Genomic DNA, 27113 nt, shown 5'->3' on the forward strand with positions numbered 1-27113 from the left:
AGGGAGGGGCACACGAGCTCCCTTGGAAGCAGAGTGGTCTCGTCTTAACCTGCCTGTCACACCGGCGCCAACACGGTAACGGACACGGCAGCTGGCCGCGCGGATGGGCACGCCAGGCTCCTACCTGCTTTCAGGCCGACAGGCTCCCGGGGAATTCTTCCCCAGCTATTCCAGGATGAATGACCCTCTCTAGGAAGACTGCTGGGCTAAGGTTAATGAGCGGAATCCTTCTTTCATTCAGCAAATACACATTGAAGGCTCGCTCTGTGCAGGCAGGCAGTCCCGTGCCAGAGATTTAGCAGTAAACCCGGCAGAAAACTCTAGTTCAGTGCTCGAGAGCACGGACCCTGGGATCAGACTGGGTCCAACCCTGGCTCTTTCATGAGCATGAATGCTGGCAAGTTATTTAACCTCCGGGTCTCGGTTTTCTCGCCTGTAAAATGGGGACAATAATGGTACTCCCTCTTAGAGTTATCGTGGGGGTTAAATGAGTTAGTACATGTAAAGAGAGAAGAGCAGGGCCTGGCACACAGCACGTGCTAGACACACACGTGTCTGTCATCATCACTGTCCTTGTGGAATATGGAGAAGATCGACAGGGTACAAAGTACAAGTCATCCCACATCAGGGAGTAACAAGTGCCGAGGAAAAATCAAACAGGAAGAGCGCGCGCAGGGTGGGGAAGGAGCTGGGATTTGGGATCAGGAAAGGCCTCGCTGAGAAAAGCCTGCAAGGGAGGGAGAGAGGGAGCCATGGGGTTTCTAGACGGAGAGCATTCCGGGCAGAGGGCACGGCGAGCGCAAAAGCCCGGAGGTGGGAGTGTGCCTGGGAGCACAAGGCAGGGAGACCAGAGCGGCTGCGGGGGACGACGGACGGGAGGGGACAGAGGAGAGGAACGAGGTGGGGAGGGCAGGCGTGACCGGAAGCTCACCCGCTTGCTGCACGGACTCCGGCCGAAGCGGCTCCCCTCCACCTCCCACCCGCGACGACGGCAGGGCCGGGGCCCGGGCCGGGGCGCAGACTGACCTGCCGCTGGTGCTGACACCCGATCCGCAGCAGCTGTGCGCGGTGCTCCTCCTGGAGCTGGGCCACCTCGGTCTCGAACTGCAGCTGCAGCCGCCGCTCCAGGTCGCGCAGCTCGGCCTGCTGCCGCCAGCCCAGCCTGCGCACCTCATCCTCACAGCGCCGCTCCAGCTCTGCCTTCTCTCTCTGCAGCTTCTCGCACTTCGCCGCATGGAAGGCTGGGGACAGGGAGAGTGACACTTAAAAAACTGGCCAGGACGCACCGAAAGCGCTGGGCCCGAGTGTCTGCAGCCCCCACGAGTGCCACATCAAGGTGGACGTAAGGACCAAGGCCAGGTCCCCGTCCTTCTGCAGAGCTTCACCGTTTGTCAAGTGCTTTCCTCCCTACCACTTTTGATCCCCAACACAGACCCTGGATGCTGGGGTGAACCTGGGCCCTGGGGAGCTCCGGCGACCGGCCCAAGGTCCCACTCAGCGTATGGAGCATGAGCTGCGAAGGCAAATCTGGGCTTTCTGACCACAAGCCGCATGTTTCTGCCGCTAGATCAGGGCTCTCTGAGCGTCCACAGACCATGGGCATCACAGATACTGGGTGCTTGTTACAAATGCATGCTCCTAGGCGCACCCTGGTGGATCAGAAACCCCGGACCGGAGCCCAGCATGTCAACTCTTCACAAGGGCCACGGTGACTCTTACACCCATCAAGGCTTGAGACCTGGGCACGCCTGGAGGCTGGAGACAAGACGGGATGCACGGGATTCTCTCCAGGCTGACATGCCGAATGGGACAATCACAGAGGAAGTGTGAGTGTGGGTCCTTTCAGGTGACCGAGACCTCACCAGCAGCATCCTTCCCCACTGGAGGAAGGACGGGTAACCACTCAACGCCCCTTTGCACGGGTGGGTCGCCTGCCGCAGTTCTGGTTTGCTTCGTGGGGAGGGGCTGCGACAGCACTTAGAGTTTGTGCCTCCGCTGGGCCCGAGCGGACTGCTCTCATTTCAAAGTCTCTTCCTCAACTGCAAACTGCTTCCAAGAAGGAGAAAACCTTCCTTGACAATCTGCTCTGTTTAGGTCCCGTGGAGGTGATGATGCACATGCACGCAGACGTCAAAGTGGACGGACACCTCACTTACACTCCACAAAGACTGGGCCCCCTATGCTCCCTGCTCTGTGCTGCAGTCTGGGGACGCTTGTCGTTTGCTCTGAAGTTGAGTGAGCAGTATCTGTACTGGTTCAGGATAATCTGCACGCTAGGGGTGGTTGTTATGATCAGGACCATTCATCCAAGGTAGTTAGATAGCATTTGAAACACCCTAATCAGAAGTCCTACCCTAAAGGTGCAGCTAATTCAAGGGTTTCTTTGCCACACTCAGCTCTCAAAGAGTTTGTTAATTAGCACAGGGGATGTTTAAAAACATTTTTTCCCTGGCAAAATGAGCGGTGGACGGGCTGGATCTTGCCCTGTGTGCACAGCGTGTAAGAGTGCCCTGTGTGCACAGCGTCTAAGAGTGCCCTGTGTGCACAGCATGTAAGAGTGCCCTGTGTGCACAGCGTATAAGAGTGCCCTGTGTGCACAGCGTGTAAAAGTCTGGCCAGCCCAGCAGCCTAACACTGTCCCCAAAGGCCTTCTTGGTCCAGGGCTTCAATTGGCCCTGTGTCCTGTGTCCCATCATTTTTTGGAGGATTCTGACACACAATCGTGAAGAGTTGTTAGGATCTGCCAGTGTAATCAGGGTGTACTGAGGGTGGGTGGTGGGCACCCCCATGCCTCTTTATGGTCCAGGGTGGACCATAAGAGGACGCACCGTCTGTAGGGAATTTAAAAGCAATAACCACACTGACTTGAAAAGCCCTCTGCTTTTTGCTGTCACCTGTGCCAGCAACTCTAAAGAATGTTGGTGAAAAAATACTCCTCCTCAAAAGTTTTTGGTTGGTCTACATTCTAAGTAATTGCTACAATTACTGTCGAGGTTTTTAAAAACAATTTTTGTATTTAAAAAAAAAATCACAAACAGAGAAAAGTCGGAAGTACGGTACAAGGACATTATTGTCCAAATGACGTTTTCCCCCTGAACCATTTGAGAATCAGAGGCTGACTGCTGTCTCATCAACCCTGAATTCCTTAGTATATATTCCCTACAAACAAGGACTTTCTCCTACGTAACCACAATGCAGTCATCAAAATCAGGAATCAACACTGATCCAACAGTGCCCTCCAATGCTCAGACCCATTAAAATGTCACCAGTTGTCCTAATAATGTTCTTCCTAGAAAAAGGATCTGGTTCTGAATCACGAGCTGCATTTAACTATCCTCAGTCTCCTTTTGTCTGGGATACTTCCTCAGACTTCCCTGGATTTTCAGGACCTGGACACTTTTGAAGATGACAGGCCAGTCATTCCATTCGGCCTCTCTGAGGTTTCCTCATTATTACATTCAGGTCAGGTTAAGTCTGGCAGGAATATCACAGACTTGGCACTATGTGCTTCTCATCTGAATATCCATCAATTTGAATCATCTTTAAATTGAAATTTCTTTTTTCTAATTGTTTATATAGTGAGTCAAGGAAATTATGCTTATGACTGATTATCACAATGCTATCCTGAAAATGATTCTGTGGTACAAAGGAGGGAGTGCTACAAATGCTGGGTGTCAAATATGCTAGGGATTCCCTTGAACATATATCTTATTGTCACACCTGCTGTGAGTAAATCTTTCCGCTCAGGTACAGGTACCTCAGGACGAATGGCTGGGCGTGCACCGGGCTTCCCACCACAAGTAGTGAAAGGGCGTTTTGCTCGATCGCTAACAAATACAGCAGGAACAGCAGACTCGGGCTGAGGCTTTCTGGTCCCTGGTGGTGAGGTCACGGGAGGCTACAGTCCCCAAAGAAAGAACCTACCGGGAGCTAAAGGTCACAGTGGCTCAGGCCTGGAGGTGGTGGTGAGGAATCACCTGTTCCCAGGAGTCTGAGCCCCGGCTGAAACAGAGCTCCAGCTTTCCCCAAAGACCCTCCAACTTGGGGAAGTTATTAGAATTTCACCAGGGATCCTAGCTAGTGAAAAAGCTATCAGGATCCACAGACTAGGGAAGAGGTGTACATATAAAGACAGGTTTATCCTAGGGTGACTGGGTTTTAACAGAACAAAGACCATGGAATGTCCATTAAAAAACAGTGTTTCATGGATTGAGACAAAGTCAGATTGAGGCCAACGGAGAAGCACTTATTTACACACACAGACACTCTTTTTCCTATTCGTTTCCATCATGGTTTATCACAGGAGCCTGGATATAATTCCCTGTGCTTGTGGTCTGCCCATCCTATATGTAATGGTTCGCACCTACTAACCCCAAACTCCCAGTCCATCCCTCCCCCTCCCCGCCAAGGAGCAATTATTTTACCTACACTGGGGGAGGGTGGAGTGTCATCCAAAAGGCAAGAATGGCGGGGGGGTGGCACAGGGTAATGACGGGTAAGTCCCGGGCAACGAGCCCCGGGGAGGGTTTCTGGGTGCATGGGGGGCCTCTTTGGAGGGTGCTCTTGTTTCCGTACAAATACCTTCCTAGCAGTTTTTGCCACATGCATCCTGCCCCGGTGGATGGGATCAAAGTGAAGCAGTGACAACAACATGTTTGTTTGTATTTAAAACAGGTCCACAAAGCACTGCAGAGATGAAGCCTAAACAGCCAAGAAACATGAGAACAGATGGTCGGCACCATTCATGATTCAATACATGCAGATCGAAGCAGGAGATGTTTTTCACCTATGAGGCTGATCAAAATGAAATATTTTGATAATACAGGGAGGGTATGAGGAAACTGGCCTTCGGGGGTCCGATGGTGGGGTATAACTGAGAAGCTGCTTTGGAGGACACAAGTATCTTTCAAAATTTAAAAGCTAGGGATGGGAGCTTGAGAAGGGTGACAGCTAAAGGATTTCTTTTTGGGGTGATGAAAATGTTCTAAAACAGATTATAGTTACAGCTGCATAACTCTGTGAATATACTAAAAACCACTGAATTATTTTCAATTCACATTTTAAATGAGTGAATTTTATGGTATGTGAATTATACCTCAATGAAGTTCTTACCAAATATGGAAAGAAAATCTGCAAAATAACATGACAGGGGAAATATCTCAGAGGATAAATTTAGATGTTTTCGTAGAGGAAAAGTTCATGTTTGGATTTTGAGATTCTGTATAACAATGATGAAGATGTTTGCTGACAAAATAAAAATTCCACCACTACACTGTTTTATACTCACACACACATGGATATCTGTGGAGCCTAAGGGAACCTGAGAACCACTCTTACTGTTTCTTAACTAGAAACAGCACATAAGACTCAAATGAAGATAATAAAAAATGCTAATCATGTATTTTTCTATAACAAGTACTATTTTGTGTGGGAACAATGTATTTGTCATATACTAATATCAGTATCTTTAGGAAATCAGAACAGTAAGTTGACTATATAGATTGCATAGATGGAATAAAACAGACAAAAAGGTAAAGAAATGAAGAATAACAAATCAGTTACACTGGAGGAAAAATTAAATGACACATATCTTTTAACCTAACAATTTCACAAGGGCACAAAAAATTTGATCAAGGATGACTACTACAGCATGATTTGCCTTCAGGAAATAGTGGGGGGCTAGTTAAATAAATGAGGATAAATCCACTATTCACATAGGACAAATCCTACGTGCAATGGGATACGGGTAACCAGTAAAAAAAAATAAGGTGAATCTTTTCCTGTTATCTTGGAATGATCTGTGATACACCATTAAACAAAAAGGGCAAGATGCAGAAAGAGTATGACAGTGTACTTCTACTTGGAATGGAAATGCATCTGTATTTCTGACCCTCCATCTTTCCCTCCTCCCTCAGAGGTTGTGCGTTTAAGTTACAGGGCTCACTGCCCAACAAACACCTGCAACAGTATGTATTTAAGAAAATCCTATTATGTGTTTTCATATTTTATGAGTTAAAACATTTTTAAAAATTACTACCATGACTAAGAAGAAGACTAGGCTTTAAAAGGTTATGTAGCCTGTGGTCAGAAAGGACAGGACTTTTCCATCTAACTTGCGATTTTATTTATGTTCGTGGCAGGATGATTCATGGGCCTGGCACTCTTTTGAGGGCTCAGAAATGATTGATTTTCATCCTAGAGCTGTGCCTCAGTTTTGCTATCTATGAAGTGGCAAAGTAATCACTTCCCCACATAGAGCACCAATCCCCACATTCCCAATTGCTATTACATACGAGAGGTGATCCTTCTATTCTTGAACTGACCCCATGTCATAAGCCCCAGGCCTGCAGAAGATATTGGATAAGAAGCGCAGCTGAGGCACCAGCGAAAGAGCTCCAATAACAGAGTCCCTAAAGAAAGAAACATCCTCTTGCCTCTGGTAAATCTTCAAAAATGTATGTATTGGGGCAGATAGGGATTAATGTAGGCTAATTTAATGGGTAACATCTGGAGTCTTGCTTTCATTATTTCTATTCATGAGAAAACATCTGGTACTTTATAGTGTGAGAGGCAAACACCACAATAATAAATCCCTAGATCCTAAGAAGCTGAGAAAATAATTTCTAAAAGAACAGGATTATGACAGGCCAAGAGTATTATAACATTTCTAATTCATAAGCATGAGTTTGAAAAGCAAAAACAAGATTATTAGAGTCTGTTGTACAGTTTTAAATAATTGAACATATATATGTATGTATGCATGAATATATATAGTGTGTGTGTATACAGTATATACGTATATACCACAGTTCATAAATCAAATGAGAGAGAAAAAAACCCAGTGAGTAAGATCAATTTTCTTCAAACAATTGCCCCAAATGTCCCTTGAATAATTACAACTTGTTACTGGTTTACCAAAGAGGTAGCAAACATCAGTAATTACAGCACTAGACTTAAACTGAAGAAAAGTATCTGGCTCTAACTCATGATAAAGCATAAGGAATGATATTATACTGCCTTTTATGTCACAGGAAGTGCTTTAGATATAACGATCATAAAATAAACCATCTAAATATGAAGAAATGAAACTGTATATAAATACGTGGTACTATTGTAACAGTCACTGTTATGGGCTCAACTGTGTGCCCCCGGAATTTATATGTTGAAGTCCTAACCGCCAGTACCTCGTAATGTGACCATGTTTGGAGACAGAATTTTTACAGAGATAATTAAGTTAAAATGAGGTCACTAGGGTCAGCCCTAATCCAATATGACTGGAGTCTACAGGACACAGACACCTGCAGAGGGAAGGCAAGGTAGCCATCTATAAGCCAAGAGGAGAAGCCTCAGAAGAAACTAACCCTGCTGGCATCTTGATCTCAATTTCCAGCCTCCAGGACTATGAGAAAATTAATTTCTGTTGTTTAAGTCCCGCAGCCTGCGGTACTTTGTACGGTAGCCCTAGTAAAATAATACAGTCAGTATCGTTACATATTGACAGGAGGTCCCACAGTAGATAAAAGATTAAGTTGTTTCTGGGCCTCCCTGGTGGCACAGTGGTTGAGAGTCCGCCTGCCGATGCAGGGGATACGGGTTCGTGCCCCGGTCTGGGAAGATCCCATATGCCGTGGAGCGGCTGGGCCCGTGAGCCATGGCTGCTGAGCCTGCGCATCCGGAGCCTGTGCTCCGCAACGGGAGAGGCCACAACAGTGAGAGGCCCGCGTACCACAAAAAAAAAAAAAAAAAAGATTAAGTTGTTTCTTTGAGAGATGGGGAGTAATTGAAAAGACAAAATAACTTTCAAGGAAAAAATGTAATTTAAAAATTACCCATAACTCACTACACAAAGAAAATGAAATTTTCCATTTGTGTAGTCCCTTCATAGCTGTTGCAGTGGTATGACTTCTGAATATTCTGTTAGGAAGTTTTCATGTCTTCCTACTTTTTTATGGCTACCTTATACTTTCATGTGGATGCACAGTAACTTATATGCCCTTATTGTCGGACATTTGGTTTGTGTCACTCATATACTGTTTTGCTTTGTTCATCAGGGCAAATTTCTAGGAGTACAGTTACGTGGGGTTAAAGATTGTGAGCGTCTTTGTGAAGTTTTTTCGTTTTTTTTTTTTTTTTTTTTTGATGGCAGTGATCCTGTAACAAATCAGTGCCCACCAGGGGGCGCTATAATGCCTGGGAAAGCCCTCTGGTGGCGAAGGCCTCTGTTCACACTTGTCAAATCACAATGACCCACAGGAGGCCGCAGGCTCAGTCCATGAAACGCGCTGCCTGAGATCCTGGCCACACTGCCCTCTACTGCCCCGCTCTCTCTTTCCCTTTCTTTAGGACCTTCTTTTTGATGAAAATGTCAACAAGAGAGAAAAGGAGGGGCTGAGATGGAGTAAAGGTTCAGAAATGGGAGTGAAGGAGCCAGGGGGAGAGTCCTGGGTCTCCCAGCATCTTTGCAGGTCCGTGCGGTATCCCCAGGGCCCGGTCAGAGAGGCAGGTGGAACATCAATAGACAGTAGTTGAATTTACTGAGCACCTGCTACGGGCCACGCCCAGTCCCGTGGTGATTCAGACACGCTGTCAGGTGGGCAAAGACAGACGCGGGCAAAAATTTTAAACGGCAAAATGTTAGATCGTGAAAACCTGAGATAGCTGCAGTGAAGAATGTAAAATGAGAGCAACGCTAGGGAAGGGCTCGGGCCGGGGTCAGATTCCGGCGGCCGGCGGGTGAAGGAGGCGCCGGAGAAAACACCACCCGGGTGGATGTGAACGACGGGGAAGGGGCGGCGTCCAGAGAGCTCGAGGGAGGGGTTTCGAGGCGCAGGAACCGCAAGAGCAAAGGTCCGGAGGTGGGAACACTCGGCTCACTGAAGGAACAGGAAGACAACACGGGGCTCGAGGACCCGTGATGGAGCCAGTGGAGGGAGGTGAAGATGGAGAGAGGCGGGGTCAGATCACGCGGGGGCCCGTGGTCCCCGGAGAGGAGTGGGGATTGTAGTCCTCTAACTGGAAGACCGCCCTCCCCCGCCCCCGACAGTCTTAAATGGGGGAAAACAAGAGCTCATGAAGCTTTTTTACAAGAGCCCCCTGGTGGTGGCGTTGGTGGTGCCTTTAAGGAGAGGCAAACATCAGAGCAGGAGTCAAACTGGGGAGAAAAGCACACATTAGGCACCAAATAAACCTCTACTGAACTAACAGCCGGATTCGTGTACATATAAGGGCCCATGGTTTACAAACGTTATGGTGGAATTCACCTCTGGTTCGCGGTACTCAAGAAGGGCCCTTCTGGATGCTGTCAGTTAGTATGAAAAATGTGAAATTCAGGACTGCTGAATTTTGACAAGCTTGGCGACACTTCAATCATTAACGATAATATTCCATTTCACGTGGGCATATGCTGTGGCCTGTGTTATAAGTGTTGAAGTCTTAAAAGCATGAGACCTCAGGATAAACTCTCATTATGAAATCTCCCCCAGTGAGGTGGACACAGGTTGACAGATGTGCTTCCCTACCTGAGGGCGTGTAAATGGTTCGGGGGAGAATACGAGAGACACGGGATGCAGTAAGATGAAAGGCATTTTCTAGCTGCTAGGCGTTTCCAATGCTGTGGAACAAATACGGAAAGGTTTCTCATCAAGGTGGCTTTTTAGAGTGCATTAACATTTACCTGTGGGTCAGATTTTGGGAACACGGCCTCCAAACTGGATGACTCTATATAGGAGCCTCAAGATCCCCAAATATGTGTCCTGAAGTGCCCACTTACATCCCACCCCCTTACAACGTAAACTTCCACACAGAATGACAGTAAATAACCTTCCTGCACACTGAATCCGGATTGTCAAGAGTTTCCAACAGATCAGAAGGGGTGGGGAGGGGTTGGGGAGTGAGAGCCCAGGACAGAAGTGGTCAGGTGACACCCGGAAGGGACAGGAGACAAAGGCAAGACCCAGTAAGGCGGGCGAGGCAGAAGGAGCCCTGGTCTCCAGGCCAGCCTCTGTCCCAGGCTCTGCGGACACGAGCTGTGGGAATTGTGGCAACTCACTCGACCTCTCTAGGTCTCCACATCCTTATCCACAAAATGAGGAGGTCAGGCACCGTTACAGGCTGAAGTGTATTCGCCTTAAAGTCACATGTTGAAGCCCCAATCCCCAGGACCTCAGAGTGCAACCCTATTTGGAGATGGGGGGTCTCTGAAGAGGTGATTAAGTTAAAATGAGGCCATTACAGTGGGGCCCTAGTCCAACATGACTGGTGTCCGTACAAGAAGAAAAGCCACCAGGGATGTCTCAGAGGACACAGGCAGAAGACGTCCTCCCAAAGGCCAAGGACACAGGCCGCAGCAGCAACCAGCCGGCCCCTGACCTGGACTTCAGCCTCCAGGACTGTGGGAAAACATATGTCTGTTGTTTAAGCCGCCCAACATGTGGTATTTTGTTATAGCAGCCCGAGCGGATTCAGGTAGGCCCCTCTAGTGTTAAGCCCCCTTCTGCCCTGGCATGCTAGAATTCTAAGGATATTGTAGTGGTGACCAAGGGTCATCAAGAAGAGTTTATATTTGCCCACTGTCCTCTCTTGAAGAAGACAGGGAAGGGTATACCATTTTTATGATGATCTCCCTCCAAAATGGAGCCCTAAAGAGAGAAGCCTCATCTGCAGAGACAATGTGCTTTGCAGAATGACTCAATGCCCAGAGACAGGAGACATTAGTAGCAATAGCAACGACTGATGTTTCTGTGTCTTCATTTATGAAGTTCTTTAACACACAATATTAACTTGTTTAATCTTTGCAACAAATTTCAAAGCTGGGGGAAGCCAGCATTTTTGCTCTGATTTTATAGAAGAGAAAATGGAGGCTCAGAGGGGTTCAATCGCTTGTCCAAGCGGACACAGCGAGAACTCGGGAGCTGGAAGTCCCTCCAGGTGCTCTGATCTCAGCAGTGCTTGTTCGAATAGCAATAGTAATACTGCTCTTCTGCCTTATGTTTTGGGAGAATGGAAACAAAGAAAGACAAGGAGAAACAGATACAAAAATCCCAATTAGCTTAAGGTGCTTTTTGAGTCATAAATACTTTGTGCCATTTTTATGTGTTCCTTAAGATAAAAAGGATAAGCCTTTCAACAGATGGATAATGACCGATCCTGTGTGTGAATGTAATTGCAATGCTTAGAAGTAACCTTCTTGGTCTGAGAGGAGAAAAATGCAACAGTGATTTATGGGGGCAAAGGAGGAAAGAGGAGATGGATTTAAGAGGATGGTTATAACGATGAGCTTTGAAAAGAGAAACCAATGCTATCTACATAAGAACTAATAACACCACTGCCCATAAACAGGAAGCGGCTTTCTGGGGAGATGCTTCTGCACAGAATCTGCTCTTTCCTCTCCTCCAGGTTAATTTGGGCTGCAGAGCCGGTGCCGACTCGTCTAACATACCATGGGAGCCGCTCTGATGGCTGGCTTTGAACAGGCCAGATAGTGGGTCCAGTGAGCATGTACTGCTTTTAATATTTTTAATATTTTTTTGTCCTGTCCAAAATGGCATTGAAAAATGACTCTTTTATTTTACCTCAAATTAATATTTGTTACATAAATTGGACAGCGAACGTCATCTCCAGGTTGGACATCCTTTTTAGAAGGAGCTTTCAATAACTTCCTGAAAGATGTTTAAACAGAAGCTTCGGTTGAGATTTCGGACCCCTTTTCACTGGCTAGAACCCACCCTACAGGGTTCTAACCAGTGAACTCCTGTGACCCTGTCCTTTCCTTAGCTTCCCAGCTGGCGGGGATTCCACGGCGTGTTGCCGACCTCCACCCTCTGTGCCATAGTTTGGGTGCCCCCATTCCCCTTATTTGCTCTTGGAGGGGATGGAGACCAAGGGGCTGCTAGATAATACATTTTAGTCCATTTGATGGTGGTAAGTTTAAATACTGTCACTCCTTCCTTCAGGATGTCAAATGCATGGCCTGGATATTCTTCTGTGTTCTCCATGGGATTTGGGACATTTTCTCGGAGGTTTTCCCAGACTTATGACCCTTTACTTGCTGTTCGAGGGTTTATCGCTTTTAGTTTTGCACAGGAATGAAGGGTTGATGTTTGAAGTCTATAGAATCTAATTTTTAAAGAGGTGTGCATTTCCCCATGAACTCTTCCCATCCTTTTGCTATACTACTTCCAAATACATCAACTCGACTCCAAGGAACAAAATGGACCACCTCGAATTGTTTCTACCCACCAGTTTTAACCATAGACACGGAAGAAGTTAAATTTGTAGGCAATTAATAATAGCTCAAGAGTATGTTTAGATGAGCATTAATACTTGTCTATTACTCTAGCTACACCCCGTGCAGCCTTCCTCTATGGACGCCCATCTCAGCACAATGCCAGGCCCGGGCAGATTTCCATAAATACATGCTGGCTTGAAGAGCACCAGGGGATCACTTCCCTCAGAGGAGACAGCGGCCTGGGCAAGCCACACCCCTTCTGAGTTACCCAGGGCTTTCTCACTTCTGGATGCCAGGTTGCCCTTGCTGATGGGTTTGTGTCTCCCATGCGGGGGTGAATCCCATGTAACGGGTAGTAGTCAACTTGGGTCCACTCCACCTAGATGTAGGCGTGTAACATGAATGTTTCTTTTTTTTTAAACAAATTTATTTTTATTTATTTGTTTTTATTTTTGGCTGTGTTGGGTCTTCGTTGCTGTGCGTGGGCTTTCTCCAGTTGCAGTGAGCAGGGGCTACTCTTCGTTGCGGTGTGCGGGCTTCTCATTGCGGTGGCTTCTCTTGCTGCAGAGCACGGGCTCTAGGTGCGCGGGCTTCAGTAGCTGTGGCACAAGGGCTCAGTAGTTGTAGCTCGTGGGCTCTAGAGCACGGGCTCAGTAGCTGTGGCACACGGGCTTAGTTGCTCCGCAGCATGTGGGATCTTCCTGGACCAGGGCTCGAACCTGTGTCCCTTGCATTGGCAGGCGGATTCTTAACCACTGCGCCACCAGGGAAGCCCATGAGTGTTTCTTTATGCTAGGTCCCACCCTAGCATTCATGAAGGGTGGGAAATATTCTTACTGTAATATTGCAGTGATTCTATGTACCCCCCCTCAAAAACAATAAACAGCTAATAATAGAGGCCAGGCACGATGCTGAGCCTGGCACTTACTCTGAATTATCCCATTTCAACCTCACACTAGAAGCTGGGAGGTAAGTCCTAGCGCAACCCTCATTTCACAGATGAGGAAACTGAGGCTAAGAGGGCTTAATCTCCTGCACAGCAGCATTGACAAAGACCAAGTCTGTTGGACCCTGCAGCCCATGCTCCTGCCACAGCACTTGGAGGAAGGAGGTCTTTAACTCAGCACTGTGTAAAGACAATAACAGGATTGACCAAGAATGACTGAACCTCTTCTGAAATAATGGAGGATTTTACTTAACTGAAATATGTTATAAGCTTTCTTAAAAGCTATAACATAGACCTCTGATATGGTCCCCAGATGTCCCCTACTGGGGATACCCATAGTCTTACTCAGGCCAGTCTAGATTGCCACCTCCCACCAGCACAGCCGGGATCCTGCTGGTCCAGAGCCAAGCCCAACCTCTCCATACTCATGCCTGTGTGTGCGGGGACTCTCCCTCTCTTACAGGGTCTCACCTCCATCTAGCAGCTGCCTCCCACCCCAGCCTGTCATGTACAGTAAGCACTGCCCGACTGGTTCTTTATTTATTGCTGGAGATCGTAAGCTCTTTGTGTCTCCATCACCCAGGAGCCTTTGTACACCTGAAACTAACAACACTGTAAATCAACTATGCTTCAATGCTTTAAAAAGCCAAAAAAAAAAAAAGAATAGAGAGGCAGACATGAAAACAGAACAAAACAAAAACCCTGTCTCAGAGTAGGTCTGAGAGGCACGTTAGACGCTCTAACTAGAGGCAAGCGCTGTTTTTGTCACAAGCATTTCTGGTTACTGATGGTTTTTAATCGGGGAAGTGACAGGGGATGGACGCTAGGGGCAGGAAGGAAAGGAAGGGGATGAGTGAGAAGGTGTTTGCAAACGGAGAGATGAAGTCACTACAGGAATGAAGAGGAGAGGACGGAAGCAGGACGGACTTCCGAGCGAGAATCAACAGAACCTGGGACTTCCCGGACATCAAGCATGAAGCAGACGCAGAGGCGGAGTCAGCGATGCCCCCCCACTTCCTGTACCGGTTTCCTCTGCAAACTGTGTTGTCAATAACTGAGCTTCAAATTGTGGTTGAGCCTACCTGTCCCCCACCTCCCTTTCTTTCTTTTATTCAAAATACTCTCTAAGTGTTAGCAGAAACGGTTGCCCTGCTGGACACGCCATCTTCCAGCCTCCCTTGCAGCTCCATGGGGCCATGTGACTGTCCTTGGGTCAAGGGATGTGAAGAAGTGATGTAGCAACTTCTAGACTAGCTTCTTATGAGGGAGCTGCTTGCCCTCGACTTTCCCTCCTTCTCCTTCCCTCAGGCTGAAACCTGGGGCCTCTTGTCTGCGGACAATTAGACGAGAGGAAAATACCCCTCTATCTTACTTATTCCATTGAATTTGGGTGCCTTTTTGTTACAGCAGCTTAGCTTGTACTTGAAATAAATTAGGACTGTAACAGGAGAAGTGGCGATTTGGTTCTGCTTTGAAGGGGGGAGCGTGGGGTAGGTGGAGATGAAATTAATTGTCCCTGAAGAGCCATACTGCCTGTGGTTCACCAAGAGGTGACCTCAGGAGAGACCAGGGCTGGAGCCATGGTCTCGGGAGGGCACTGCTTAGGGGGCAGTTGAAGCCATAGGGGTAGATGAGATCACCACGGAGACCACGGAGGGTGAGAAGGAAAGGGGGCTTAGAACAGCATCAGGGACAAAAAGGGATTTTAAGGAGAGACCCACTAACTTTATTTCATGCTATAATCATTCACTGCCGTGTCTGCTTTTCCAACTGGGTACAAACTCTTTGAGTCCTTGGATTATAGCTTACTGATCTTGGAACAAAACACCGCGAATACTTTTATGCAGAATAGGCAAATTTATCTTAAGAACGACACTCTTAAAATGCTTTGTATTTTAGGAATAGATTTGCTTTCTCTTCTTGATATTCGAGGCTGTAGACTTAGGCCATCCTGAGTCAGTCTTTAAGTGCCGGGAATCAGAGGACAGATCATGAGCACGATGAGGGTGGGCCAGGTGGAAGTGTGGCAACCTTGAGAGCACCTGTGTGCCCAGGTGAAGGGGGCGTCTGCCATTCAGCAAAAAGACAAACCGAGCAAGAAAAAATGGGCGACAGACGGCTCATGGAAGATATCCAATAGCTAATCAGCACATAAAAGTGCTTAACTTCCCTAGTGATCAGGGAAATGCAAACTAAAACCACGATGAGATACTGTTCACACCTGCTCTAACAGCTAAAACAACAACAACAGAACTGACAACACCGAATGTTGGCAAGCATGTGGAGAAACTGGAACCCTCAAACACTCCTGGGGACGGTGCAGGAATGGAACAGCCATTTCCAGAACTGTTGGGCAGTTTCTCCTGAAGTGAAACTCACATCTGTCCTATGAGCCAGTAATTTCTCGTGTAGGAATTTAACTGAGAGAAATGAAAAACATCTCTGTCCACAAGAAGACTTGTGCAAGGATATTCATAACAGCCTTATTTATAACAGCAAAATGTGGACACAATCCAAATGTCCATTAGCAGAAGAGTGGATAATTAATGTTGGCATATGCATGTCAATGGAACACGACTCAATAAAAAGGAACAAACTACTGATATGCTCAGCAACGTGGATGAATCTCTCATGCGGGGCAAAAGCACCCAGACACCCAGACGCAAAAGACCATATACTGTCTGATCCCATTTGTAGGAAATCCAAGACCAAGCAAAACTAATCTATGGTGACAGAAATACGGAAGTGGTTGCTTCAGAGGTAGGGAGGGGGTGGAACTGACTGGAAAAGAGGCCTGGGGGGACTTTGGGGAGTGATGTAAATGTCTTACGTCTTGTCTCGGGTGGTGATTATATGGATGTATTCATAGACAAAGACCATCATGCTGAACACTTAAAACAAAATGAATAATCATTTTAAAACAAAATGAATAATCTTTTATATGTATCCACACATTTACCATTTTGACAATCTTCTTTCTTTCCTATAATTCCAAGTTTCTATCATTTTTAAAAGAGGTTTTCTCTGGATATTGACTTCTGCTTTTTTTTTTTTTTTTTTTAATTCTTTAAGCAGTTCAAACATGTCATTCCACTGCCTTGGTCTGTTTCTGGCGAGGTTAACTGTCACTCACATCCCTGTCCTCTGTATGTGATGTGTGTCTTTAGCTGGTTGCTTTTAATTCTTCCTCTTTATCTTTGGTTTTCAGCAGTTTGACTAGGATGTCTTTGGCGTGATTTGTGTATTTGTATTTATCCTGTTTGGGGTTCACTGCTTCTTGGGTCTGCAGGTTGCTCTTTTAAAACCAAATTTGGGATGTCTTTGCACATCATTTTTTCAAAAAGATTTCCCCCAATCACTCTCTCTTCTCCTTCTGACAATCCAATTACACATCTCTTACACTGCCACAGGTCCCTGACACTCTGTTCATTTTCTTTTAATCTTTTTTTCTCTGTTCTTTAGATTGGATAGTATCTGTTGATTGTCTTCAATTCACTGACCCTTTTTCCCCTGGTCTCCAACCTGCTGTAAAGCCCAGCCAGTGAATCTTTCATTTCAGAGATTCGACTCTTGGGCTCTAACATTTCCATTTGGTTCTTTTGTAGTTTCTGTTTCTCTGTTGTGCATCCCCACCTGGTTACTCACTACGTTCCTCTTTTTCTGGAAGTGCTTGAACATGTTTATGACAGTTTTTAAAAATTTCACATCTGCTAGTTCCAACACCTGGGTTATTTCAACACGCATGTCTATTGACTACTTTTCCCCTTGATTATGGGCCCTGCTTTTTGTAGGTCTAAGTTTTAAAAATAAGTGTTCAACATCATGGATGGTATACTGTAGGAAGCGTGTATTATGTTCCTTTAGCAGGTGTTGAGTTTTGTTGGCAGGCAGGTACATCACTGGATACCTTTGACTCCACCAGACTTGGTTTTATTCTTTGTTAGGGTGGGTCCACTTGAGTTTCCTAGAGACCCTTCCTCTCGGTCATGGTCCTTACTCCTAAAGCCTGGCCTTTCTCAGGTCTTGTCTTGAGAGGTGAGGTCTCTCCACCCTGGCTGGGCTGGAATCCAACGTCTCCCAGCACCATGCAGCCTCTGTTGCCCTCACCCATGTCTGTCCTGCAGCAGCTGCCCTCTGCCAGGCCTCCCCGGGCATGTGATGCTCATGCTTCATCTAAGATCACCCAGGAACCCCCCATGCAAATTCCTGGGGCACTGGAGAGGTAGATGCAGTTCCCTGACCAGGGATTGAACCAGCGCCCCCTGCACTGGAAGCACAGAATCTTAACCACTGGACCGCCAGGGAAGTCCCAATGGCCTCATGATTTTTAGCTGCTTTAATCACCTGGATCTCTGGTAACTGCTTCTTCAGCTCAGCAACATGGTGGCCACTGCTGGAGCACCTCTCTCTGTGCTGTGGTCTGGTAAGTGACTCCAGGCAAAAAGGTGGGGCCAACAGGGGACTCAGTGTGATCCCTTTTCTTCAAGGATCACGGGCCTGTGGTGTCTATTGCTTGGAAACAGCTGCCTCATATATTTTGTGTCTTATAGCTGTGTACAGTGGGATGTTAAGTCCAGTACTAGTTACTCTATAACAGCTGGAAGCAGGGCAGGCATGGGTACTTGGTAGAAGCTCCCAGGTGATTCTAATAGGCTTCCATTTCCTCCCATGGGGATCCCTGGCTAAGAACTGAGGTCCCAGGAACAAAAGAGGTACGCAGATGGCTGCCCAAGGCTATCTCAGTGAGATGCCATTATATTATAGCACATGATTGATTCTGGTCCACTAAGCTGTCTTCTGAGTACAATTTTAGCTTTCTAGGTAGATGTGCCTATAAGGAGACATATCATTACTCATTGTAAATTAATAAATTGGGATTTTCATTTTCTATATCAGGCTCTAGTAAACTTACTTAAAAGGCGTTTCCTTGAAAGTCAGAGCCATTCTTGGTGCACTAACGATGCCCACACTTAGGTGCCAGCCTGGTCTCTCCATCTGGAACCATCATTCTGATTAGCTAAATTCTGACCAAATTCTTCATCACTAGCTTTTCTTTTTCTTTTTTTTTTTTTTTTAAGAAAATAGCTGTGTTAAGGAGCCCTGAGATCAGAATCAGATTCATTATCACCAAAACCTAGTAAGTCTTTACACGGTTCCTTGCAGTGCAGAGTTGGTCTAGTTATCATCTTCACCAGAATTAACCTCCTGAAGACCTGACATTTGGCTGAAAAACTGCAATTTTAATCAAAAAGAGTGATCTGAATATAACATAAGCATATACTACAATTTATATATTACTTTATTCAAATTAACTGCCAAATTAAGCAAATAGATTGACAGCACTCCTGAAGCTGGACCTGGTGGTATCTGTGGCTACTCGAATGAGTGAGAGTAACTTCATAATGACATAAGACAAGAAAAAACAAACGTCTAAAAAATCTATGAAGAGAGATTCACTGGAGTCTAATATCCCAAACACTGCCCTGCTTTGTATGCAAGTAGTTTAAAGAGTTCCACAGATAAATTCATTTGCCCTATTCCTCTGGTTTAGGGGTCACCCCATGGAAAACCAGACTTTACTATTTTTCCCATCTCCCAAAGGAGAAATTGAGTCAATGACGTCATTAACGCTGTTGATATAATTGCTCAAGTGTAGAAGAACCACTTCTTCTGTGACTCCTCCATTTCCTTTAAGCTCAACTGTTTTACCCCTAAAAGCCCTTCCTGGACCTCTGACTGGGTTACAGACCATCCTCTGAACTCCCAGACCTCCAGCACCTTACTCAGTACCCTGGGTTTTAATCACCTGCTTATGCATCTGCCTCTCCAGTGCCCAGGTGTCCCCTGAGGTCAGAGACCATGTCACATCCATCTTCCACTCCTGGTACACTAACAGGTGCATCTCCTGGGTTCAGTCAAGTTTATACAATGAAGCAATGAATGGTTCCCATTTAATGCGCTAAGCCCTGGGATGGGGCTCGAGGTACAAAGAAAAATAAGAGGGATCCAAGTGCATGAGAAACTCACAAGTGGGTGGTGATTACATTTGCATAATTTGTATGTGATTGTCATTTAAAGCACTGTGTTTTGCAAGATGCTCTTCAGCAATCTTCAGGTTAAATCTATATAGCAGGTCACGTCTTTTTCTGCTTTTTCTTATCTTCCCCAAGACACCAACTGAAATCTTACAACACCAAGGCAGCATGCTATGGTCATGGTGGCACAAGATAAGGACCCAGCTCCATTATCCTTAATAGTTACGTGATTTGGGGTTTGCTTTCATTCTTTATAGCCACAATTTAGTCACCTTTAAAACAGTGGTGGTATTATCTACCTTACCTGTCTGTCTCCTAGGGTTGTTGTCAGGATTAAATGAAATAATATGTGAAAGAGCTTTGTAAACCACACACCACTGTAGACATTAGATTTATTATGAAGTCACAATTTTATGGAAGCTGCTGACTCCAAGTTTCAAGAAACTGCTTGTCCGCAGGGTAGTTTACAGGCAGCCCTTGGTATCCTGACTTATTTTATTCAGTCAATTCAGGTTAAGGATTAAACCCACAGATTTAAAAATATTAACATATATCAGAAAGGACTGTCTTTATTCATAAAGGAGTAAATATTTTAGAGGATCACACAACAGACATCTCCATATAAAATAACTAGAAGGTGCTATACCTACAGACTTCAAAGAATTTTATAAATATCAAAAAATGTGTTGCTGCCAACTGGAATAAATCATTGTCTCAAAGAAAGTAGCAGCTTTGTGGAACTGTAGCTGATGATGTATTTTCCATGGCAACCAAACCCAGTCTCTGGTACATCTAAGGGAGTTTGTGGGTTTGATATTACTGTGCATGGGTAAGCACCTGTTAGAGATAGAAACTAAAATGATTTTTAAAAATTACATTTACTGGGATAAAAATCTAATCATGGCAGTTGACATCACTGGTTTGAATTTTTCTCAGCTCAGAACATCATTTTCCTATAGGAGGGGTCAGGTAACTCCCGGACCTCGTCACACTGAGTGGTCCATCTTGCAAAGCAAGCAGTATATTTGAATCTCTATTGTCACACTCAAATTTCTGACAGCAGACCAAACCTTCTAGATCAAATCTTCTAAATAACACCATTTGCACCCCACCATAGAACCTAGGACAGTGACAGTTAAATAGTAAATATGTATTTGGGTCCCCCCCTGCCAAAGTTGTTGAGAAGATTGAGAAGATTCACCTCTGCTGATCAGAGAGAATTTTGCATTCCACAGATGTTGTGTTTTTATTTTCATCCAATTCAACATAAGTTTCTAATTTACTTTGTGGTTTTCTCTTTGACCCACGTGTTAGTTGTGTGTTGTTTAATTTCCAAGTGTTTGGAGTTTTCCAGGTATTTTTGTGCTACTGACGTATAGTCAGATTCTGTTATAGTCCAAAACAGTTTGTATGGTTCAATTCTTTTATATTTGTTGAGGTTCGTTTTATGGCTCAGCATACGGTCCATGTAGGTCAATGTTCCACGTGTATTTGAGAAGGATGCACATTCTGCTCGTTGGATGCAATCTTCTACGAATGTCAGTTGGGTCATACTGGTTGATACTGTTGTTTGGGTCTTTTAAATCCCAACTGATTTTCTGCCTGTTCGTTCTCTCAGTACTGAAAAAGGAGTGCCGAAGTCTCCAACTGTAGTAGTGGAATTGTCTATTTCTCCTTTCAGTTCCACCAGTTTTTGCTTCATGTGACTTGAAGCTCTATTTTTAGGCGCACAGATATTTAGTATTGTTATGTCTTTTTGGTGAACTGACTCCTTGATCATTATGTAATGGCTATCTTCGTCCTTAGTAACACTACTGGTCTGAAGTTTACTCTGTGTGATATTAACATAGACACTTCAATTTTCTTTGGATTGGTGTTAGCAATAGTATATCTTTTTTCTATCCTTTTACTTTTAAATATCTATATCTTTATATATGAAGTGGATTTCTCTTAGGCAGCCCATAGCTGCATCTTGCTTTTTTTTAATCCAATCTGGCAAACTGTCTTTTAATTGGTGTGCTTCGAAGAGATATTTTTATAAATCAGAAAATGTACATTATTTTTGTGATCCCAAGAGTAGTTATTTTTTCTGAGGTGTCCTCTTGGGTTTTGCATTTTAACTCATCTTTTTTAAAGCTGTGAGGGGAAGGAATACAACAGAATCTAATCTGAAACTTCAGGGAATTAGCATATACGGTGGCCCCAATTTTCTGCCAAACATTCTGCTAGATCCTTTGCTCTCCTTCAGCTCGTGTGACAGGACTATTCCCTCCATCTTACTGACGGAGGCAAGTGAGGCTCCACAGCACGGTTCTCCCCTTCCTCCACAGTAACAAAATATCTGGGCAAGGTCACCAAGAAAAAAGAGCACATTTCCCAGTCCCCTTGTGACTAGGTTTGCCCTGTGACTTAGATCTGGCCAAGGAGATATAAGTTCCTGGAAACCTTTCCCCAAGAGGAGCTGACCCACTGTTTCTGCTTCTTTTGTTCATTTCCTCCTCCATCCTACTACCTGGACTAGAGATATGATGACCACGTGGCACCCAGTGCTGACCACTGCCACCCTGGACCACGAGGAGAAGCGCCACTGTCTTGGGGATGGGTGAACGCTGAGCTGTTGGAAGCCTGGGGCCCCTGTGGACTCTGTGGAACAGAACCACACCTGCTTCTGGGTGCTTACCTCCTGACTTTCATACAAGGGAGGAATAAACATCTAGCTTGATTAAGCTACCACTGTTTAGGGAGTTTGTTATTTGTTCCTGAATCCAATCCTAATGGCTATAGCTTAGGGATGAATTAACATAACACTGTTACATAATTATACTCTAATCTACGTTTGGACAGATTCATACTAGCAACTATCATGGTTCTGGGTGGAAGTCATATAGAATTGGGATACAAAACTATTTTATTTTGTTTATCTGCTTTTTCAATCTATTAAATTAAAAATTACCAAAAAAAGGTGGTGGGGGAGCTGGGGATGCCGTGGTAAAGTTACGCACGATGTGTAAAGTTACGCACGATGTGTAAAGTTACGCACAATGTGTGAAGTTACATACGATGTGTGAAGTTACGTACGATGTGTAGAAGAATTCTAGACTTGGGTTAAGACCTGCCTCTGTCCCATTCCACCTGTATGCTCTTATGGAAGTCACTTAACCTTTCTGAGCCTCAATTTCCTATAAAAGACACCAGCACCTACTTCACAGAGCTGTCTGAATGAATAAATAAAACATATCATGTGACAGAGCTTGGTAAGTACTAGCGCTTTGTAAATACAAGGGATTATGATCATAAACTGGAAGACATGTTTTATGCATAAACCCTGGAAGGTAAAATCATGTCACAGATACACTTACAGTGCTGTGTGTCAATATATTTAGGTTGCTAGTTATAAATGAGAATAAGTGGAAAAGTTCATTCTATTTTAGTAACTTAAGAATGTAATAACTAACCAGTCAGTGTTCACTGTCATAAACTGAGATTTCTCTCATACCTTTGTAGCAAAGCTCTCAGAAGTCTTTAGTATGACTGTATTTCATGTTATAGAAAACTTTCAGGTATTTTTGTTTGTTTTGTTTCAATAAGCTAACTTTAATCTAAATGTGGATTTAACCACTTAGCTTCCTGTACAATACCTGAGAAACTTTAACAGAAGGATTGCTTTGTTAATTACTGCTTTCTGTTTTAAAACTATACTCCATGTTAAGTGTTTTTAAAGTTTTCAGTGGAGACGAAAAAGCAAAGTCCATGTTAAGTCTGAGGCTGGCAGAAAGCTAAAAACCCATGGCCTCGGCTTGGGAAGAGCCGGAGCAGAGGTAACAAGTTCAGGAGAGGAGGGGGTGACAGAGCCACACGTGGGAGCAGAGAGCGGCTTTGTCCATCAGCACACGGACCGGGGCAGTGGCAGGTCAAGAAGGCCAGGAGGAGGGCAGCTGGGTGACTGCGAGCTTCAAAGATGAGAGGCAATTTCACACCACATTCAGACAGTCACAGCTTTGAGCGGCCTCGAGGAAGGAATGTGGTGGGAGGTGTGCAGTGCTGTTAGTGTTGGTCCAACTTGTGTCTGCGCGTACATCTCAACAGGGCTCTGGTCTGCCTTTGAGAGCACCGGGGGTAAGTAAGGAGTGTGGGGCAGAGGCCCCATGTGAACCTAGCTTTTTATTGCATGTTTTTCTGCGGAGTTCATCTAATTCATATTTTTTTAATTCATATTTTTTATAGCTCAGGTTTTCTAATAAGGCAGCTTTGCTGGAGAGAAGACCATAAATATCTACCTGATGGTGGTCAACAACCTGAAACATAACGTCTCAAAAGGAAGTAATCTGCTTCCGGGAAGAACATCTTACAAATCTATTTCAGCATCTACAAATGTAAAGGATGAACCTTCAAGGATCCAGTATTTGACTTCCAAATTTGGAGAATGCCACTTTATCCAAAAATCAGGGCTCATATTTTAAGAACTATACTTTTTGGGAAATTTTAAGATGTGATTAAAAAATCATATATTAAATATGTTTCTAGCATCTTTACTCCTCCTTCCCTGGATGTGATGCTGGATTCTGGTTTCCTGGAGATCCGAAATGCCCTTTCATCCCACAACCAATACAGCTAGAGGAAGGCTTTTCCAAGGATAGACCCAATTCAGGGCAACTCCAAAGACAAGGCAAGAGCCATCAACCCTGGAGGGTGACCTGAGGATGAGAAGCTTTCAAGAGGATGACTAGAGATCCCTGTCTTCATAGGAGATACAAATACCATAGATGACAGAAATTTCAGCCACTCCACAGGGACTCTACCCTTGGACCACAAAAGGCTCCATCCCAAACTACATCTTGGTATATGACTGGCAATTACGTGTCCCTTCTCAGGTGTGTGTGAGAGAGAGAGAGAGAGAGAGAGAGGGAGGGAGGGAGGGAGGGGGAGAGAGAGAGAAATTGATTTAATTCCCTTCTTATAAGGCAGCCCTAGCTACACTGAGATTAAATCCACCATAATCTTGTGCAGTGATTTACAGAATAAATATCCAGGACACTGCACATATAGATGAGTTTAAATCAAATGTGAAATCCTACCCAAATTATTGGTCCACACTTTTGAGATTATATTCCAAGAAAATAACACAAGAGGAGAAAAGTAATTTGCAAACAGTACACTCAGTGTGGCGTAATAGCAAAACATGGTAAAACCCCAAACACTCAAAGGGGAAGAGTAGCTGATTCTAGTTTATGACAGAGTGTTTTATAACTCTTAAGTGACAAGTGCGAAACGTGTTTTTAATCCATGGAAGGAGGAATGGGTTTTCCTTTCCAAAGGTATGCAGGATGAGCAATGCCCCCAAATGGACATGGCGCCTATAGGTCCAGGGCCCATTCAGTGGGGGCAGCAGGCATAGCTGGTGCTCAATAATTGTGCTCCTTCCCTTCCCACGTGCATCTACCCAAGTCTCGGTCACTGTACAGGCCCATCTCAGATAGCCCCTCCTGCATGGAGTCTTGGATTGTAAGCTCCTTGAGGACAGGAGCTGTGTCTTATCCACCACTGACTTGTCCGTACATGGCACCAGGTCAGAGCTAGTCCACAGGGTGCCTTTGTGCAAATTAGAAAAAAGGGCCCCTTCCTGTGGGTGGCAGCAACCCCAGGCTGGGGTCCAGGGCTTGGTAAGCGGCTGCAATGTGGGTGCATTTCAGCCCCCACTCAGAGGGGCGCCCCCTGCAAGGTATGACTGCTTCACCATCCATGGTGACCCTGCCTAGCCTGTGCCTGGCACATACTAGGCACCTAGTAAATATTTGTTGAATGAATGAATGGACTGAGATTAAGGAGAACTAAGGTTTTCTTCTTGGTACTTCTTACAGACATCCCAACTTTAGCCAAGATCTCTGACCACGTCTCAGCTTACCGATCTCACAAATGTGGTGAATAGACTATAGTCATTAAGACCTGGATCACCTCTGAAATGCTATGAAGCTTTTGCTACATAAAGGTGCTCAGAAGCTTGTTGAATGAAGGAATCATTCTCCATAACGGGGCAGAGCCTTGGCTGGGTGCCTTGGCGAGGTGTGGTAGAATAATACATTGGTCTTTGTCCCTGGAGCTCCTAAAACCCTTTGGATTTCCTGAGTGACAGCAGTGTCTTTGTATTTATAATGAGCTCCTTCTCTGAGTTTATGCTAACAAGGTAACTTACTGGGGGGCCCCTAGAGACCCTCAGGATGGGGCTGGTCACAGGACAGACCAGGTGATTAGAGGGATGGAATTTTCAACCCCACTCACCGACCTCTAGGGAGCGGAGACGCTGGAGAAGGGGTTATAAAATCTCTTGATTCAGAGAGCTCCCAGATCAGTGAACACAGCTAGCTCCTGGCGGGGTGGGGAACGTGTCCTGGGAGGGTGTGGAAGCTCCGTGCCTCCCCCTCCCCCCAAATACCCTGTCCTGTGCATCTCTTCCATTTGGCTCTTCCTGAGCTGTATCCTTTATGATGAACTGGTAAATGTAAGTGAAGTGTTTTCCTGAGTGGTACGAGTCATTCTAGCGAATTACTGACTATGCGGAGGGGTTGTGGGAACCCTTGAATTTACAGCCAGTTGGTCAGAAGTATAAGAGGCTCCTGGGACTTAGGACTGGCACCTGCAGTCTAGTGGGACTGGCCCTTCACCTGTGGGGTCTGCACTCACTCGGAGAGTCAGTGTCGAAACTGAACTGAATTGTGGAACACCCAGCAAGTGTTCTCCATGTGGAAAAATCTCCTACACACCTGAGGTCCGAAGGGGATCAGAAAACACCACTTGGGCTTCCCTGGTGGCACAGTGGTTAAGAATCTGCCTACCAATTCAAGGGACACGAGTTTGAGCCCTGGTCCGGGAAGATCCCACACGCCGCAGAGCAACTCAGCCTGTGCGCCACAACTACTGAGCCTGCGCTCTAGAGCCCGTGAGCCACAACTACTGAGCCCGTGAGCCACAACTACTGAGGCCCACATGCCTAGAGCCCGTGCTCTGCAACAAGAGAAGCCACCACAATGAGAAGCCTGTGCACCGCAACGAAGAGTAGCCCCCGCTCGCCACAACTAGAGAAAGTCCATGTGCAGCAACAGAGACCCGACGCAGCCAAAAATAAATAAATAAAAATAAATTACTTAAAAAAGAAAACACCACTTATTTGGAGATGTCCTCAAAGTTTACTTGCAAATCAACCGCCAGAAATTTCCTACTTAAAAACTACTACGGTCAGAGATTCTCCATCAGTGTGGGATGACGCATCTCAAAATCTCTGAGAGGGAGTCTAACTACACGCCTTCTAGAAGATTCTGTGGTAGCTCCCCCAGAGAAGTCACAAATGGAAATGTCTTGTAAATGTGAAGCGTGTCAGCAAACACACCAGGGGGTTACGTTTTGGGTTTCGTTCCCGGGAGCTCGTCTAATCCAGATGGGAGCGGACTCAGAGGATGGACACCCAGCCTGAGCGGCAAAGGCGAGGGAAGGAGGACGAGAAGGGGGGGGACCTCCCTCCCCTTTCCCGGGAGCCAGGCCAACCCCAAGGGTGAGATCAAAGCAGGTGGAACCTGTCTCCTGCATCTCCCCTTTCGGCGCCCTCCCTCACCCGCCTGGCTCCTCTGCCTGGGCCCTTCCTGCTGCCCGGAGCCCTGGCCCCGGGAACCTCCCACTCCCGGGCCTTGTCCCTGATCCAAATCGAAACCCCTGCTCCTCCAACGCAATTCAGTGATTCTCAAACTGCACCTAAGAAACACCTGGGGAATGAAGCAATGCCTCAGCCTCACCCTCAAAGATTCTGATTCTGTTGCCCTAGGGAAGGTCCCGGGAATCGATGTTCTAAAAAGCATCCCAGGTGATTCGAACACGCACCAGGGCTGAGAACCACCAGCAAAGCTGATTCTGGCTGGAT

The 27113-nt window shown here is 45.7% G+C and overlaps 1 protein-coding gene across 2 annotated transcripts in view; it reads right to left on the reverse strand.

Annotated features, from left to right (window-relative positions):
- LOC307065017 (microtubule-associated tumor suppressor candidate 2-like) overlaps positions 1–27113 on the reverse strand; it is a gene marked incomplete at its 5' end in the record, with an annotated part of 58659 nt that overhangs the window by 19007 nt on the left and 12539 nt on the right. For both annotated transcript variants that reach the window (XM_079721771.1, XM_079721770.1), the window contains one exon: positions 1027–1241. In XM_079721771.1, the coding sequence (XP_079577897.1) occupies positions 1027–1241 (215 nt within the window). The remainder of the gene's footprint in view (positions 1–1026; positions 1242–27113) is intronic.

This window comes from Hyperoodon ampullatus (assembly GCF_949752795.1).
Source record: "Hyperoodon ampullatus genome assembly, chromosome: 16".
Classification (NCBI taxonomy): Eukaryota; Metazoa; Chordata; class Mammalia; order Artiodactyla; family Ziphiidae; genus Hyperoodon; species Hyperoodon ampullatus.